The sequence below is a fragment of the Xiphophorus couchianus genome, chromosome 4 (assembly GCF_001444195.1).
Source record: "Xiphophorus couchianus chromosome 4, X_couchianus-1.0, whole genome shotgun sequence".
Lineage (NCBI taxonomy): Eukaryota > Metazoa > Chordata > Actinopteri > Cyprinodontiformes > Poeciliidae > Xiphophorus > Xiphophorus couchianus.
The window spans coordinates 18,753,602-18,771,538 of NC_040231.1; the positions used below are offsets into that span (position 1 = coordinate 18,753,602).

General features: G+C 37.5%; 2 protein-coding genes across 2 annotated transcripts in view; one reads left to right on the top strand and one right to left on the bottom strand.

The window, feature by feature from the left end:
• Positions 1-1,480: 1,480 nt before the first annotated feature.
• Positions 1,481-12,050, bottom strand: copb1 (COPI coat complex subunit beta 1). Its single transcript, XM_028014716.1, has 22 exons — positions 11,921-12,050; positions 9,206-9,359; positions 8,714-8,943; positions 8,221-8,390; positions 8,018-8,132; positions 7,842-7,934; positions 7,598-7,735; positions 7,384-7,503; positions 6,951-7,058; positions 6,690-6,836; positions 6,423-6,568; positions 5,385-5,481; positions 5,122-5,282; positions 4,895-5,015; positions 4,568-4,795; positions 3,438-3,617; positions 2,980-3,124; positions 2,763-2,882; positions 2,543-2,688; positions 2,330-2,419; positions 1,962-2,117; positions 1,481-1,720 (listed from the first exon to the last, which is right to left on the bottom strand). The coding sequence occupies exons 2-22, from the start codon at positions 9,294-9,296 to the stop codon at positions 1,661-1,663; spliced, it is 2,862 nt and encodes a 953-aa protein (XP_027870517.1). The 5' UTR covers positions 9,297-9,359; positions 11,921-12,050; the 3' UTR covers positions 1,481-1,660.
• Positions 12,051-12,400: 350 nt separating this feature from the next.
• The window catches only part of pde3b (phosphodiesterase 3B), a 49,167-nt gene continuing 43,630 nt past the window's right edge, over positions 12,401-17,937 (top strand). Inside the window, exon 1 of the mRNA XM_028015351.1 lies at positions 12,401-15,681. Within this exon, the coding sequence (XP_027871152.1) occupies positions 14,794-15,681 (888 nt within the window). The 5' untranslated portion in view covers positions 12,401-14,793. The remainder of the gene's footprint in view (positions 15,682-17,937) is intronic.

The window sequence follows — 17,937 nt, forward strand, 5'->3', positions numbered from 1 at the left end:
TGCATTCATAATTTAAATCTAAAGCAGACTAGTCAACGTTTGAGCAGAGTGTGAAGTGAGACAAGCGTCCGGGTGGGGTCGACGTTTAAAAAACTAGGATGAACAAATTTAAGGCAGAATAGTTTAACTCTGCGTCACAATGGAGGAAATGCCTAACAGTGCAGTCAACAGATAATCATTAATCCTCCCGAAATGTTAAAGCTAAAAAAAATAACTAAGGTTTTATAAGTTGCTTTTCTCTAAATGTTATGTAATAAAAAAAGTATATTTTCAGACATCTCTTGCGTTCATCCAAATAATTAAAAACCATACCTCTTAGTTTATTCTAGGTATCTGGTATCACTGCAAAACAAGCGTTTCATTTCATTTTCAGCGATTTATATTGAACTCGAAAATTAGATTGAAATTCTTATGCAAGACTAACTTTACAGTGTGCAAAAGCAGTTTGTATGTCATAAAAAGAATCATGTGCTAAGTTATGACAAATCATGTGGCAGGTCCTAACTCGTGTCTGCTGTAGCGCCACCCAGTGTCAAGAAGGAAGGGAGAAACTCTGCTGTACAGACGCTTAGTGGCAAGTTTAGGAATTTGGTTAATTTTTTAGTAAATTCATGTGATTTATATAAGCATTACCAATGTAGGTATAAATTAACTTACATTTTAGCTTCAATTCTGGGCCACAGAAGCCAATGTGAGCCAATGCTGTTATTGCATTTTATTAATGCATTTTATTGCTTTTGCAATAAAATGCAGTATTTCTTGTGTAGGATGTTAATTATCTGGTTTAAAGTGTAAAATATTTCTGAAAAACAGAAGTTTTTGTTCAAACAGACCAAATTAGTTTGCTCTTCCATTTTGGTAGCGACACTCACCCTAAGATTGATATGCATACTAAATAAATAAAAATAGAGGCCCCACTTTGAACACAGTAGCTGGAAAGCTGCAGAGCTGCCAAACGGCCCACTGTTTATTTTCACAGCTGAAGTTCTGACCTCAAAGCAACCTTGCTGCCTTTATCTAACCCCCTGGAGGGACAGATTCTCCAGATACCTTAACTGTATGAGCAGGGCTGTGACCCTGTGGCCAATTCCCAGAAATATACCTTTACTCATGAATTATAAACAGGAGGGCAAATGGAACATTGACATCTGCGCAAAAGCCGTCGCCATCTCATTAACACAACAGTATCAAAACTTGCAAATTGCTGATTATATTCTAAACAACTGAATCATATTCTACGTGAACCACATGTATGCCTTGGATTGGTGTTTTAGTCCCTATGGGGGTACTGACAGGACAAATACCAACTGGTTTCACACTGTGCAAGATATCATGAGAGGAATGTGAGGAATTCTAATTAGTACCTGGAGATATGAAGCTGGACACAGAGTCCTCTTTCTTCAAGGGCACAACCACCTTTACGCAACTGAAACCATTCTCTGGAATCCGTTATAAACATTTATTTAATTAGAGGCAATTGTAACTTCAATATATATTTATTGAAAATTAACAAGGACAGGAAAAAAAGAAAACAGATGTAGCATTTAGAGAAATGTAAAAAAGGAAAATGGGGGGACAAAAGCAGCTAAGTATTAACAGTACTGACTTCTTAGGGAGATGCAAGGGTGGCAAGACAGATGTCAACAGAAAAGTAGACATATCAGATATTAGCCTTTTTTTGAGAGAGGTTGATCTTATCGCCGAGGCTCAGTGCCATTCCCTGTGGAAAGAAAAGATTTATTACAACACACAGATAAAAAACAGAAGCATGAAAAATAATGTAAAAATAGGTAAGACATTCTCACATTCCTTATTTGTACCCATTTCTACAATGAATTATTACTTTAATATTAAGCTATAATACAATGCATCCATATGACTTGAATTCAGAGTCAATAAATTCAGTCAAGCTTTTAGTTCCCAGATTAATACCAAGTCAGTGCACAGCAGCTGTGACCCACCTGACTTTTGGCCCTAATGCGTATGTGTCCGGTGACCGGTGCGTCAGGCCCCAGGTGAATGGGCTTCTCGATGCTGACATTAGCCAGGGCATCTTCCCCAAAGATGGAGCGAGCATACAGGTTGGCGGCCATGAAGCCACAAAAACCAGAGAGTGCCTGATTTATTTCAGAAAACAAAAGAAAAGAGAATGTGAAGAAAAACTCTTCGGCAACAATGAATTGATAGAACTACCTAAAATGAATAGCTCAGGGATGACAAATACAAGAAATTACAAGCAAGCAAATACACAAACATCCCAAAAAGTATTATGTTTTTTTAAAATCAAGCAGACGAAAAAAAGTTTAATTTTTTGTTTATAGTAACTCACCTTTTCAGGAGTCAAACACTTCATGTTAGTGGACTTAAGGATATGCTGAAGATATTCATTCAGATCAGTGATGTTGGTGTTTACTGTCACCTACAATCAAGACAGGTTTTGAAATTACTTGTTGTTAAATGGAAACAGAATTTCTTTAAATAAGGGGGGGGGAACACCTGAAATTCCCAGATGCTGTTGATCTATTAGAAAGGCAAAGTTTACCTTGTTTTCCCATTCAAACTCTGCCCACATCTGTCTGAACTCTGCATCTGTGCAGGAGGCTGGCTGGATGTAATCCATGATGTCAATATGAATGTCGCTGAGGACAACACAGTTTCTGTCGCTAGCAGCTCCAGACACATCATAGACTGCGGAAAAAGAATCTAATTAAAAACACACACCAGCAAAAATATAATCTAACTTCCTGACATTCCTCTCTTACCAATGTTGCCAAATATAATCCCATTCTCGGTAGAAGCTACCTTGACATTAGCCTTTATGTTTGCAAAATCATGAGGGGCCAGAGTTAGAGGGGAAGGTTTTTCAACCAACTTGAGATCCCCTGAGGAGTAAAATAAAACGCTCAATTTAGAAGAAGAATACAGAAAAAGGAAACAAAACCAGTTTCTCCAGGTGAGAAGGGAGTTAATAAAACAAACCTAAAGTGGCCAACTCAAGAGTGCAGTTCTGAAGAGTGTCACTTGTTTGGTTGACCACCAGCACATCCAGCACAATGTCATACTGGTTAACATGGACATAGGCTTCAGCGTACACTGGGTCTGAGAAGCCAGTCAGCTGGGTCACCTAGTTAGACAAAAATGGATTTAATCATCATGTTTGATGCAATTACTGAAATATCCTTCTAACATTCATTTTGAGCAGATTTTACTAACAGCACAACAACATATACAGGAGCAATTCATTATATATTTCATAGCGTAACCTATAACTTGAAAAATATAACCATGTCTCAATAGTTGTGTAATTTTTCCTAATGTCCAAAAACTACAGCGCCCTCTGTGGTTAATGAATAGATAGGTGAGCTTTTCAAACAACTCAATCTCTATTGCCAAAGTGTTGTCCTCTGCATGCTGCTCAGCAGGGCTTTGTGGCTTACCTTATTGAGTTTTGATGCAAGTGGGTCAGCAGCCTCCTTCCTCTGAGTGTTACCCATAGCAGCCAGCAAGCTCAGCTGAAACTGGTCCTCCTTAGAGGTCGTCTCATTTTTGGCTGTGAGTTGCATGAAGGAGATCGGGTCGTCTGCTTGCACAGTCACGTTTCGTTTCTCAGATTCTTTCTGTGATCAGGATTGGAAACGCATTAAGGATCAGCCTTTATCTGTTTCATGATCATAGCTTTGAAATGTGTTGTGTACTACTAGAGCATAATTCAAAAATATCTGCAGACACTTGCTCATTTTAGGTAAATGACAAAGTATGTGTTCAAACTTTAGAATGATGCAGAAGATACTTGGGTGATTCTAGGTGAAATATTGCTGTTATCACTTTCTAGAAATCAATACTACCATCTGTGACTATAATTCTATGTTGTAGTTAACAACATGATCTAAGAGCAAGAATAGTGGTGTCAAAACAAACTGGCTACAAATATTGCTTTTGTTAAAAACAGAAGAATTTCCAGTGATCATCTTCCTGTCATATCACTGAGAAATGAATACAAATGATTTACAATTAAAACATGTCCCAAAATGATTGTAAATTCTCATATTGTGACCAGAACTGTTAAAGGGCTCTAGTGGCATCTTTATTAATGTAATAAAATAGGACACACAGTTGAAAAAGTTGAATGTTCAACCAGATTTTGGCAGTCTTATCAAAATGTTGATCAAATTTGTATGTTAATACCCATCTTTTTTTATTATTCTCATAAAACTATCTAGAAATACATTATTTCAAAAGAGATTATTCAGCAAAAATAAAGCACATCCCTGAAAAAGCAAAAATGTTCAACATAAATTTCCCTTTAAATCTACAACTAAGACCAAGCTCCTCTTCTAAATCTAGTTTTAGACATTTATTTTTCTAACACATGTTTTTATTATTGCAACTCTTTAAAGTTCAGCACTTTGGTCTGTACTTGCTTTTATTAAAAGTGCATGACAAATTAAGTTGACTTCACATAAAAAAGAAAAAAAAAACAAGAACAGGAAAATGTGATTTCTTCCTGAGCCTATGATTCTGAGGAGGTTAAATACAGAGTTCAGCCCAGTGACTCAACCGCCATTACCTTCTGTGACAGCTTCTCCTCCTCCAGCCTGACGGTGAGCATATGCGACAGGGATCTGCGGCACTCCTTGTTGAAAATGTCATTCATAAGTGGTGAGCACTCTGACAGAACCTTCAGGCACAACGAGATGCGCTCCACATCATCATCTGTAATTGGTTTCTTAGGCAGAGAGGACTTGCCCAGGTGAAGCACTGTGACCATAATCAGCATGGCTTCAGCTACAAATGACTGAAGATTCACAGAGAGGGGGAGGGATTAGAGAAATAAGCAGATGGCCTTAAACAAATGAAGGGTTGTATAAGTGACTTTATATGCAGAATAACTTACATTTTGTTTCCTTTTGTCTTGAACAATTGAAACGTAACGCAGGGCCAATTTGGTGAGTGTTGTGGCCAAGGAAGCCGCCACAAAGAAGTCTCCATCCATTAGGAATCCTCGGAGTGGTGGTCTGGAAAAAATATATATATATATAGACTGAGACATAAGGAAACTCAAGAAAAACAATCAGTTCAAAATTGTGGACTTGTAATCCAACTCCAATGTGCAAATTTTACCTGTCCTCTTCTTTTTTTGAAGGCCTGGAGGAGCTCAGGGCACTCTGTGTCACATAGGTCCCCATCTCCGTTACCAGCTTCTGAGCTGGAGCTGCACTTACTTCATCCTCTGGTTTCAACTCACCCGTCTCTTTTTTAATCTCATTCTCCACTATTGGGATCTGTCCAGTACACAGGTAAGAGATTTAAGCCCATTTTAATAAGACTACAATTTACCATAGCCTATCAGTAACAACTTAAGAGACATTACTAAGCACACACACCTCTCCTAGAGACCTGCGTACTTCAGTCATCACACTCTGGATGTCCTCCTTAGTGCTGCAGTATTCTCCTAAAATCCAAAGTGCTCCCCTGTAGATCCTGGGATAAAGCAATTGTGACAAACATGTACAGTGAAGCTTAGATGTTGTGAACGAAGCTGTACTTAGTCTAACACTTGTTAGACAACAAGTGTGTACTAACAACTCAAAGGTAAAAACTCAAATGCATTGCACAAGCAGTGCAACTGTGCTTAACATACACATATAGGTGGAACATCACAAAAGAAAATGAAATCAGCATATTCACACAGCATTTCAACAGAATTCAAAGAATAAAATGCTGTAAAATTTTCTGATTGACTGCTGCACTTGATTAAAACACAGTGGACCAACACCAGCAGGTACATGACTTTCTAAACCATCAGTGGCTGTGGAAACTTCACAGTGGTCCTAAAGCAGCCTGGATTCTGTGGTTCTCCACTCTTGCACCAGACTCAGACTTTGATGTTTAAATAAAATGCAAAATTCACTTTCTTCTGAAGAGTGCTTTGAACCACTGAGCAACAGTCAATCTCCCTTAAACTACCGAAAGGCCACAGATTCACACAATCATCTCAGGGCTTCTGTTATCTCTATGGCATGTGAGCCTTTTTTCCACATCACATTTATTCCATTTTCAACTTTCCATTATTAAGCTTTGATAAAGCACTTTCAACACTCAGCCTTTTCTGGGTTTACGCTCCAAGTGGAGGGTATCAATGACACTCCACTTGAGCAGTCTTTCTCAAGATTGTGTAAGTCATGCCAACATTTCTGTATACATTTTTTATTGGTCCTTTAATATTCAAAGAGCTGATAAACTTGGAAATTTCATTAGATGCAAGATATAATGATCAAAATTAACAAGTAAAATGCTTGAAATATTCTGTAAGGAATTTCTATACAAACAATATCTGACACATCCTTTATAACAATCCCATTATTTAAAAAAATATTTAAGGTTCCAGAGAGTAATAAATAAAAGTGTTTCTGAAAGCTTACTTGACTGTTTTAATGGCATGAAAAACCTCCAGCATCTTCTCGATGATCAAAGGTCTTAAGTTGTCAAACCTCTGGATGGCCTCCCTCACAAACTCCAGCACATCAGCAGCAGCTGCCTCATTAGTGTCACTCAGGAATTCCATCAGCTGGGATTGAAAACCGTCAAAAAAACATATATATTCATTTGAGCCTCTGTTAAGCTAATTATACAAATGGAAAACAGTTTAGAGAAGATTTTCTCATGATGTTAACATAAAAAAAACTCACCACAGGTATGACATTAGCTGCCATGTCAGGGAAGCGCACGCTGCATGAGTGGAGAGTGCGAACCAGCAGCTGTCTGTACTTATCAGTGTCTTCATGCTCTGTTACATTGTTTGTTTTAATCACCTCCTTCTTCAGAACAATCACCAACTAGAAAGCAGACAGAAGTCACAATATTTGCAAAGCGGTCCAGCTTCTGTCAGAGAAAAAACACCCAAAAAATAAAAACACCTGAAAAACAATAACACTTCATTTAAAACCGACCTCCTCCACGTTACGAGAGGAGACGAGGTCCAGGGCCAGCTGCAAGGTCTTCTTTCTGACTTCCAGGTCTGGGGTGCTGAGGACGCGCAGGATGTCCATCACTAGGTCCTGGATATATATATATATATATATATATATATATATATATATATATATATATATATATATATAAATATATATATAAAAATAAATAAATAAATAAATAAATAAATAAATACATACATACATACATACATACATACATACATACATACATACATACATACATACATACATACATACATACATACATACATACATACATAAATAAATAAATAAATAAATAAATAAATAAATAGTTCATTAAACTGATTACATCCCAACAGTCTCGCATAACTAAGAATAAATTGAATGTTAAAAACATAAAAGATAAAGCAGCCATGAATCAACCTACTTGAAGTACGCGCTCATGAGTTGGATGGTCCTTCAGTTCAATCAGACGATCGAGAACGATCAGCTTGACGTTGTTGTCGCTCTCCTTGATGATCAAATCAATGTAGCACTGCGCAGCAGCCTGGGGTCCAGAAAATTACATGATAGTCAGAAAACATACCAGTCTAATTCAACAACGTATCTGGTGTAAAACAACAATAGGGTAAAATACGTACCTTGATGGCTGTGGGAGCACTGGAGAGAGTAACAAGAGTCCCAGCAGCTTCATACTTAACCGCTGGACTGGAAGACTGCAGCAGATTGTAGATGCAACGGATAAAGCGGGCGCGCTCCGATGGATTTGCATGGCAAACCTAACACAGAGAACAGCAATAAAAAATAAAAAAAAATCATTGGGTTTTTTTATTGCATGCTTGTTTAACTCAGAACCTGAATTATATAAATCGGCCTATTTCCTACCTTGTATATCAGCTCCACAATGACCAGCTGCAGGATGTCACCGAAAGTATGAACCTGATCGATACATGTGCTGAGGTAATCCAGAGCTCGATCCTGCAGGAACAGATGATGTTGCTTATGTCTGCATAAACATCACAGCCTGCTACAAACAGACTATATGCTGGAATGCAACAAACCTGATCTGCATGAATCAGCATCATGAAGGCATTTCTCTTACAGCTGGCATCTTTTTCATTGACAAGAAAATCATGGATCAACTCTGGAGCATCTGGGATGAGATGTTCAAAGTTCCTAAAAATATATAAAGTAGCTCATTACTCACAAAAAAATGACAAACTGCATAATGTGGATGGGTAAGAAGATATTCCCCTGTTGGTACCTATAGATGGTATAAATGGCCAGGACAGCATTTCGGCGGACGTAGCTGTGGCGGTGCTCCAGGCAAGCCCGGATAGCCGGCATCAGAGGCTCAAGTAGCTCAGATTCCTTCAGCTTGCACAGGAAACGGAGAGTAGAGCCACGGATGAACTCGTTGGGATGCTGCAGGTCCTGAAATTAATAGAAACATGTGCAATAACTAAATGTGCAGAGAACAAAAGCAAACTGTTCTTAGAACATTGTAAAAAAAATATAAGAATTTTTTCAACTCAAATGTTAATTTTAACAAATAAAATATAAACATATTTCCCAAAGCTACAATTGATGCAGTATCTTAAAATTCTTGGTTTTTTTAAAGACAAATTTAAACAAAGAACAGTTTATGAATTTTATAAGTCACAAAAATGACAAACTACTAAAATCTGGATATTATCTGACTGAATCTTTACATATTTTTCTGTTTGTTTGAAGTATTGAGGTCCCAGTTAGCTCACCTTCCTGTAGGCATCACAGACCAGGATCATCTCCTGCAGCAGTTTGCCATCTGGAGTTGTTTTGGGAACAATCTCCCAGAAAACCAGCAGAAGCTTTTTTATGGTGTGGTCTTGAAGTGGCAGCACGAAGCGAATAATGGTCATCAGAAGTCCTGGCAATTTCTCGCCATTTAGGATCATGATGATGACCTTCTTCAGGGCTTCAGTTTTTGCTTTGATCTCACCCTTTTCTGAAGAGAAATTGTGTTCATATTAAACTATCAACTACTAAAAGAGAAATAAATACACAGGTTTATATGTCTGTATTTTTACTACAAGTAAATTAGAATGTAAGGAATGTTAAGATTACTGTGGTACAAAAATATGTCTTTTGCATTCCTTGTTCTTGTGCATGATTTTATACTACTATCATGTTTGAAACAAAGTTTCATTTCATTTCATCTATGAACCACAGCAAAAGTTAGGGAACTGGAGGTCATATTAAGATCTTACCTAGATCTGTTTTTAAGCTGACTTCAGAAGGGGGCTCTGAGTCAGAGGCAACATTTATCAGAGTGTAACAAACATTTTCTGCAGCTGTCATTTTGCTGCTGGGTTTGTAGAGTTTTTAGAAGAAACCCAGTGGAAAAAGCTGTCTGGTAGATACCTATATGAACCAGAAAAAAATTAAAAAGGTCAGCAAAGGGCAGAGAAAATGCCAGTGCCAATGATCTAAATATTGCAAAAGAAAGCATCAACATTAACCGATCAAAGTCTGAACAAGGAAATAAAACAAATACAAAAGGTTGATAATTAAACAGAGTGAAGCACTGTGTAGTCTTACGCAGCAGCAGCTTGGAAATGTAAGGAATGGAAAAATCAATAATGTGAAGAACTATTAATTCAGTGGCAATGGAATTAACACAAAATACATTCCCACAACCACATTCTTGGAATTATACATGGTTCCTGTGAAAGATTACATATTATACAGCTAACATTTCAAAGAATCATTTATAGTTAAATAGTAACCCTTTTTCTAGATATTTGTATTCTCTTTAAGAGTTTGTGTTAAATTTCAAGAAACGAAAATAAAAACATTCCAGTGAAAAGGGCTGTCAAACTGAAAAAATAAAAATCAAACCAACAGCACAGCTCTATTCCCGGGTTGGGTATAGAAATATATTTGCATATACACGTACATCTAAAAGTATGAAAAGCATTAGATCTAAATTTAACAATAAATATATATTTTTATTAAGTTTCCTTTTTAAGCTTAGTAGTGTTACTTTGTTGTGCATCTATTTAAGGTCTGGTCCTGATTATGCTGTTAGGTTGTTTAGGAGGCACTGGGTTGCTGCTAAGGCTAACTTAACTCTTATAATCAGTGATTTATTCACTATAGAGCAGAAAAAATGTATTAGAAAAATTTTTAATCTAATAACTTTTAAACAACAACCAATATGAAATTGAACAGCATAATTAAGAATCTGAATTTAATCCGATTTTTGGTTTGTAATACCAAAACATTCACAAGCCTACAAGACATCTGAGGTCAAACTTGGATATCCTTCTAAAGAAGGATTTGTTTGAGTTTTTGTACTTAGGACAATGAGAGTTCTCTTTATCTGAGATTGCTTATGTGATCCCAAACGTTCCTATCTGACAGGTCAACTTGACCTTGGCCCAGATGCTGCACCAAGCATCAAACTACAATCTACTACTAACCTGTAAGCTGCTTAAAATAAGGCCCTCGGTTTAAAAATGTAATCTAAAATACAAGTTTGAAGTGCATTACTTTTACTTAAGCTTTGGTAACTGTTGCTTCATATGATGCTTCTGTGTTGAAAACGGATCAGTGAAAGTTAAAGATGAATGGATACTCGTCTAGTTTATCCAAGGCAACTTCTAGTAGTAACTCTGGAGAACCACACACATATAAAATCATAAACTGCCTTTTGTGACATGCAGCTAAGGGTTTTTAAAGTGATGAAAAAAAAAACAGAGCCAGTAACTGTGTTACCAGAGTTTTTAGATGTGAGTTTTGAAGTATTGCATTAGAAGCAGTTGATGGAGACAGCAGAATAATAATTAAAAGGGGGGGGAAAGTGTTTTATGCTTGTTTGAGGAGGTTTAGGTATTTCCAAAAAAGGTTAATGCACAAAAGGGAAGATGGTTGATTTGCTCCAAATCATCAGATGGAAACACGCCTAATTCAGATATTCCTTTTTGTTTTCATCTTTTAATACAAACGTTTCTTAAAATTTGCATGACAATGGGATGGATACATAGCTGTGTGCATTACAGCTTATAGCTTTAGTTGACCAAACTTAGGTCACCAACATATGACACATATTTTGCAAAAAGGTCTATAAATTCTTGAAACTTTATTTTTTACGGTACAATTATAATATTTAACATAAACTTCTCCTTTAAGTACCTGCGGAATAACTGGACGTGGCACTGGTACCAGGACCACTGTAAGGTGACTCAGGTGCCACATAGACAAACTATGTGGTCAGTTAATTAAAATTTCCATTGATTTAGGATGTGTCTATATATTACACTAAGGCTGAAATTAAAACAGTACTAGATGGAATATCTCAACTAATCTCAGTGTATATACTAATGTTTTAATTCCTTTACTTTTTTTATATGCATCTGTACCAATACGTTTTGCTACCGTCTTACACATGTCCAGTTGGCCGGGAGTTGTGCATTAAAGATCGATAGCACCACGAATTCTGGCACAATTTCATTAAATTGTCTTTAATTTTTCATAAACAATAATTTTACGGTTGCTCTGATAACAATATAAGGCGGTGCAAACCAGCTAAGCAGCTGCTAGCTAAAGCAGCTAAAGTTACACAAGTGCGATTTGCCGTCTTTGCGACAAATAAGAGTTGTTTGCGTCAAACACAAACAGCTGGGTGAGGGGAAATGCTGACAAACAACCGTAAACTATATAGTTAGCTAGTTACACAGCTAACAGAGCTTTGGTATTATACGAAATACACGAATCCGTAACCACTGTTAGCTAGCAGTAGCTTAGCTGTCGTCCAGGTTTGTAATGAAATGGAGGACGGTGACATTAGCTTGCTGTCTTATATGTTAAGATATGCAAAACAAACAATATCACGCATGTTTATGAAATATAAGCTGTGTAACAGCTATAACATATATCTAGTTATTAAAGGTGGCTATCAATATCTAACTTTAGTTATTTACCTGTGTAATAGCCCGAAGAGCCCCCAGTGGTGAGCTGTCTATAGGCTCTGCTTCTTCCTTCTGACGTGGAAGACAGCTTCCTGAGCCACATCACTGCTACCGTGCCCTGGAAGGCTCAAATGCGCAAGGAAAATCTAACTAAAATTTTAAATAGCTGAATTTTAAAAATATATCAGAAGGTTGCACTTCATTTTTAATTTTTCCGTTCTTCTATTCTCTGAATGAATATTGCAACATCTAAAAGGGAAATAAATAGACAGAACAAAGGAAGAAAAATTTTACTATTTCATTCAATGCTTTTGTTGTGACAGAAGTCACAACAAAAGTAATCTTAAGACACTTAAAGATCGAAGTAGAACCAGTTAAATTTTTACTATGCTTAGTTCAGCCAAAATCAATTCATTTTATTCAAATGCATAAAAGAATACAAAAGTAATAGAAATACAACACTTAGAATAAAAATAAAATTTTACAGAGATACAGAAAAGTAAAAATAAATGTTAAGTTGCAACACACTGAACAAAAATCCGAACTCATGAATCAATGTAGAAATAAATATCACAGTTTTTGTATGTTACAAGAATTGCCTGTTTTTAGAACACTGGTGTTAACAAACACTGGTCAACTGTACAAGATTGCTTATGCTGTTTTAATCTTCCTTTTTATTTACTCGGAAAATATTATCTTATTGAAACAGCTCACAGGATGCACAAAGCTGAAATATGACACTTTAATTGGACCAATGGGATAAACAGAATAGTTTTTCACCATAAGGCAAAAACATAAATTGCTATAACCTTGTAATTTCAATTTCCAGAATTGTTTTATTTTTATTACAACAGATTAAAGTAGTTTGTAGCATCCTCTAGTGGAAACTAACCTTAGTGCCACAGTAGATGCAAAAATATGTGAATATATCTACCTGCATGTTTCTCCCGTGTGGACAGAGGTAGAAAGCATACTATTAGTTGCTGTGCTCTAGCTGCTAAGATTGTACTCCGAACTGAAAATGTCTGAAATTGTCTCATTCAAAAGTTTAAGTTTTTTGTTATATAAAAGGCTTCCACAAAACAGGACCAGGGTCAGATGTTACAGTGAAAAACAGTATTTTAACCAAATTTTAATTGTACGTTATTGCTTAAAGTTATTGCACTGTAACTGCTTAAATAAAGGTTATTAAAAAAATAACAGTTAAAAATCCTACATGAACTACTTCAAAATGTTTGCCATTTCCTCACAAGATCACAGTGTCTGTAATATTCCAGTGATTCTCAGACTTGGCATTAAAACTCTGTTATAGAAAATGTCAGAAAATAGAACACATTATTAATGCATGATTAAAATACACACAAACAAGCTGCGAGTTTCTTACTTGCTTCAAAGCATCAACCAGTTGTGGTAATTTCCAAATAAGCAATCACACCCACAACCCCATAAACCCTTACCAAATTTCTTTGTATTCATGGTAAAGGTTGTTAGTGTGTCTTGTATTGATTTGTTTTAGATTCACAGTTTCATCCAATGAACCGGCACATGTAAAAACCCTCTGGGGTTACAGTGGAGAGCAATATAGCCTATACTCAACACAATGCTTTACTTTTCTATTTCACTTACCTTTTAGCCGACATTTGTTGTAAGAGCATGTGCAACTAATGACATCAGAGGTAGCTCTTTTTAATTAGTGAGAAGGACCCACAACTTATGTTGTTCTAAGCTGATGTATTAGCAAGGGTATAGTGCCAAATGTTTTGCTGAGTAAATTATGTCTTTACTGCAAAATGTTGTGTGATTTTTAAAACATCTTGAAATATATGCAAAACACCAAATTCGCTACTGATTATTGTCCTCCAGTAGCCTTGTCAAAAACCGAAAGTACTAACTTTAAAAACAAGTTTTCTGTGAGCTACTTTTAGCGTGACATAATTCTTAGAGGTAGAGTTTAGAGTTTAAGCTCGGATATTTGAAAGTAAAGCCAGGATGGTTCCAGAAGTTTTGGCCATGCTCATATTTATTTCCTTATGCTAGATTATGTAACTCTGTCTTTGTGAAACAGTTCTATGGTCTGCAGTGAGTGTGGCCTGGTGTTCTGAACAGTTACACCATCCCCAAAATAAAAACATAGAATGAGAATGTGGAGATAAAAGGTTGAAGCAATATTTCAAACTTTGACAAATCGATAAGCCCCCAAAACAGCCATAAAGTAAATTTGGAAAGCTATCTGCCATCAAGATAGCTTTATGAATATGCAAAGATATGCAAAATCCATCTGTTCATTGATGCAGCATTGCGGTATTATTATTATTTCCTCATTTGTTGGTGATGTTTTGTACATGCAGTTTTATACACAAAATTGGTCTGTATCTGCACTGAAAATTTCCTGCGATATTTGAAGATTAAGATTTTATCATTTGATCAGTTTTATAGTTTGCTGAACCAAGTTTTTTTTTTTTTTTTTTGCTTTAAAAGTAAACTCACTTGATATGTTTTTAGTTATCATTCAGAGGTATTTTCTGCCTTAGTCCCTAAATCTTGTTTAAAGAAACTGATTGTGCTTTTGATCCAAACCAAGGCTAGCAGTTTTCCAAGTTTTCCCAGCCTGGAGAGCACGTTGGTGACATTGCTGTCTCAGATTCCCATACAGATCACACTTCACACACTCAAGTCATGAAGTTCTCAGTTGTGGGCTGTAGGGGGCGACGGAGAGCCCAATTTCTGTAAAAACAACATCTCACCTTCTTTCTTTAGTCCAAGTGCTGGAACACGTTTGAGTGACCATGGAGCGCGTTTGCTGTCAAGTAGTTCAGCGTTAATACGCCGTGAATAGTTGGAAACAGGGGACCTTTGAGAGGATACGAGGAGCAGGACTCGAAGCTATGGCCGCACGGGAGGAAGGAGAGGTTTTGCACGGCAAACTAAGGCACCACGACGGGACTGGAAGTGTAAACAGCTCAGAGGGCTTCAGGAACGGCTATGTGAAGAGCTGCGTCACCCCCCTTAAACAGGACCATCAGAGAGGATTTTTGTTCAGCGTGTGCAGGTTTTGTAACGAAGACGTCCTCAACTCCAAACTGTTAAAGGTGTCTGCCCTGTACGTGGGCGCCTTTGTTGTTTTCGCCGTCTCTTTCCTCATTTCCAGGAGCTTGCAAAGTGACTCGGTGTGGGATTTGCGGACTTTTTTGCTGGGCTTCTCCCAGTCCGTCAGTCCTCTGTTCAGCATAGGATGTGCGTTCTTCTTCCTCACCTTTTACCTGAGGAGGAAGAAGAAGCAGAGCAGCAGATCGTGGCTCCTGTCACTGCCAGCTTCGTGCTACCTCGGGGATTTTCTGGTTCTGCGCTTCTTGCAATGGGGAGAGGACCAGCACCAGATGCAAATGGTGGGCAGGTTGTTGTTCGTGTTGGGATGCGTGGGTCTGCTCACGCTGATCCCGACGCTCAAACTCAAGCACAGCGTCCTCGTCCTGGTGTTCGCCAGCGTGGTGTGGCTGCTCTCCCTCACAAGTTTGAGCGGTCTGCCCGCACTGCTCAGACCGCTGCTGGCCTGCTTTGCGGGGGTTTCTGGCTCCCTGTTGGGAATCTGTTTCGACCGCTTTTACCAGACGAGGGAAGCGCCGTGTGGGATTTCCAGCGCGGAAGAAAAGGTCCCGGTGATCAAACCGAGGAGACGGTCCAGTTGTGTTTCACTCGGGGAAACGTCGACCAGCTATTATGGCAGCTGTAAAATGCCCCGCAGACCCTCGTTGCCCTGCATATCTAGAGAGCAGGTAGGTCACCTCACCCCCCCTCCACCTCCCGCCCTCTGCAGGACCATGGTCTGTTGTTGTAGTTGCAAAAATAGGCCCACAGATAATCCACAACTGCTCACCGTGCACGCGAGTGGAAAGCACCCATGTCATGACAGAAAGCAGTTCGGGCTCAACAGAAGAAAATGATCAGTTTGCCACTACGATAAGCAAATTGTTAGACAACTTCAGTCATGAGTCAGTGTCATGTTACCGATTGATATCAGCGTCACTGAATTTGTTGTCTAAAATGACTGAAAACAGCATTGCAATTTCTAAAGAGTGACGTAGGAGGGCTATCTCTGTTTCTATGTAACTTTATTTACATTAATTTAGATTTTTATTAGACCATTCATTTATGCAAAACATGTACCATAAAAAAGTTTGCAAGTGCTTTACGTGTAGAAAATTAAATCTATATTTTTTCTTATAGGTTTCAATAATATAACTTTTATATTATTGAGCACAGCAGCTCAATAATATATTATGGTAACTGTCATCACTGTATTACTGTATGCAATATTAATGTTGAAAAGAGCTGCTTGGAATGCAGTGATTGTTAGCTAATATACTCCAAGTATTAGAAATTGTCCAGCAATATTAAAACTTTGCATGTCAGTGAGATGCTTAGCCTGATAAATGAAGTCTTGCTTTCAGAAGATGCACATAAATGATTTGACTTGAAGTCATAGTGCCAGAGATGCTAGATCACAGAATGTTTTGGAAACACACATGAGAAAGACAGGAGGGAGGACAGTGTGTGAATTTATTAGATCCGAAGTCATTGTGTCAACATTTACCAATAATATCACCTTAGGATAACTTTCTAATATTCTTGAGGCCTTAACACGGTTACAATAAGCAGATATTCACTGGTTAATCAGTGTTATCTGGTTTGATTACTGCTTGAAAGACGTGACTAATAACTACATACATTATAGTTCTACTACACATTTCATCAGTGATTGTGGTTTTCAAAATATTTGCAAACAGAAAGTTTTCCTTTCTTGCGTAAAGACAGCGAGAAGGGTCAGAACTTTGTTTCAGCCAGCTGACTGGCAGTATGCAGCACTGTGTACCATGCTCTTCTTTCTCTGACATCTCATTAAAAGCACTTAAAACCATAAAAACTGCATGTTTCAAAGCTAGCATTTTTGAAACTAACATTTTAAAACTTTGGTATACCTTAAAAATCCCTATGCTTGCTTCCGTAGTAACTTTTCATAGTTTTTGTGTTACAATTGCAGTCAGCTCCGTGTATGAGAAGAATATCACTTTGTCTGAATAGAAAAGATGCATTGCCCATTTTTAGCTTGGCAGAAGCTATATTGCGTTATCTAAGTCTATAAGGTCTGCTTCACACAGTCTTTTTCCATCTTCTTACATTTCGTAAGGTTTGTATCAGTTAAAAATGAAGAAATCTAAAGCTTGTCGGCAGAATAGCAACACAGTCAACAGTAGAGCCAGTGATGTGGGCTGTAGTTTCACATGACTGTCGACAACACATATTGATGGGGAGCAGCTTAATCAGTCCCTGCCCGTCCTGCTGGCGAACATAAACTTGTACAATCTGTGAAAAGCCAAGTTGTGTACATTCATAAGATAATGGGGACACTTTCCATTGTGATGTCGGGAGTTTCATATTACATGCATCATGCGTCGACTTAAAAGCTTTCTGTACACAACTGTTGCCTTCATCTATACGTAAACCACATAGATATAACTGTCAACAACGTATTTTAAAAACAAAGCAGGCTATTCTGAAGTAGATGCCAGGCCATCAGGTCACGCACATTGTTTTTGTGTCCTTCGAGCTTTGGGAGGAATGATAAGAGAACTAAAATTGCATGTCCAGATTGTCTCGGTTGTTCTGTTTCCCGTTTCAGCATATTTTTTTCTCCGTTTACCACATTGTGTTTCATTCTATTTGTAGAATAGCATGGCATACTATAATAGTCCCTAAAATTCTATAGAAAAAGTTTTATCCAACCAAATGCAAACATTTTAGATCCAAAGCAAAAGTTCCCTTTTGCTTTGCAAAAGGGAACTTTATGCAAAGCAAAAAAAACCTCAGATCAGACAAATTTAAGCATATTACTAAGCAAAGAAAAAGAAACTAACATAAACTAGAGGCATAAACTAAATACACAGAGGCAGTTGCTGTTATGTTTTATCATTAGCTTTTGTGATGCTGCTTTTTAATTCTTCACCTCATAGTAATTAGCCTCTAATTTACCA

Excerpts from the sequence above, each read along its gene's own strand:
- copb1 (XM_028014716.1), bottom strand. The coding sequence starts at position 9,296 with ATGACAGCTGCAGAAAATGTTTGTTACACTCTGATAAATGTTGCCTCT. Across the intron at positions 6,837-6,950 it reads CCTCTCGTAACGTGGAGGAG|TTGGTGATTGTTCTGAAGAA; the intron begins GTCGGTTTTAAA and ends TCTGCTTTCTAG. Across the intron at positions 4,796-4,894 it reads AAGACAAAAGGAAACAAAAT|TCATTTGTAGCTGAAGCCAT; the intron begins GTAAGTTATTCT and ends GTGAATCTTCAG.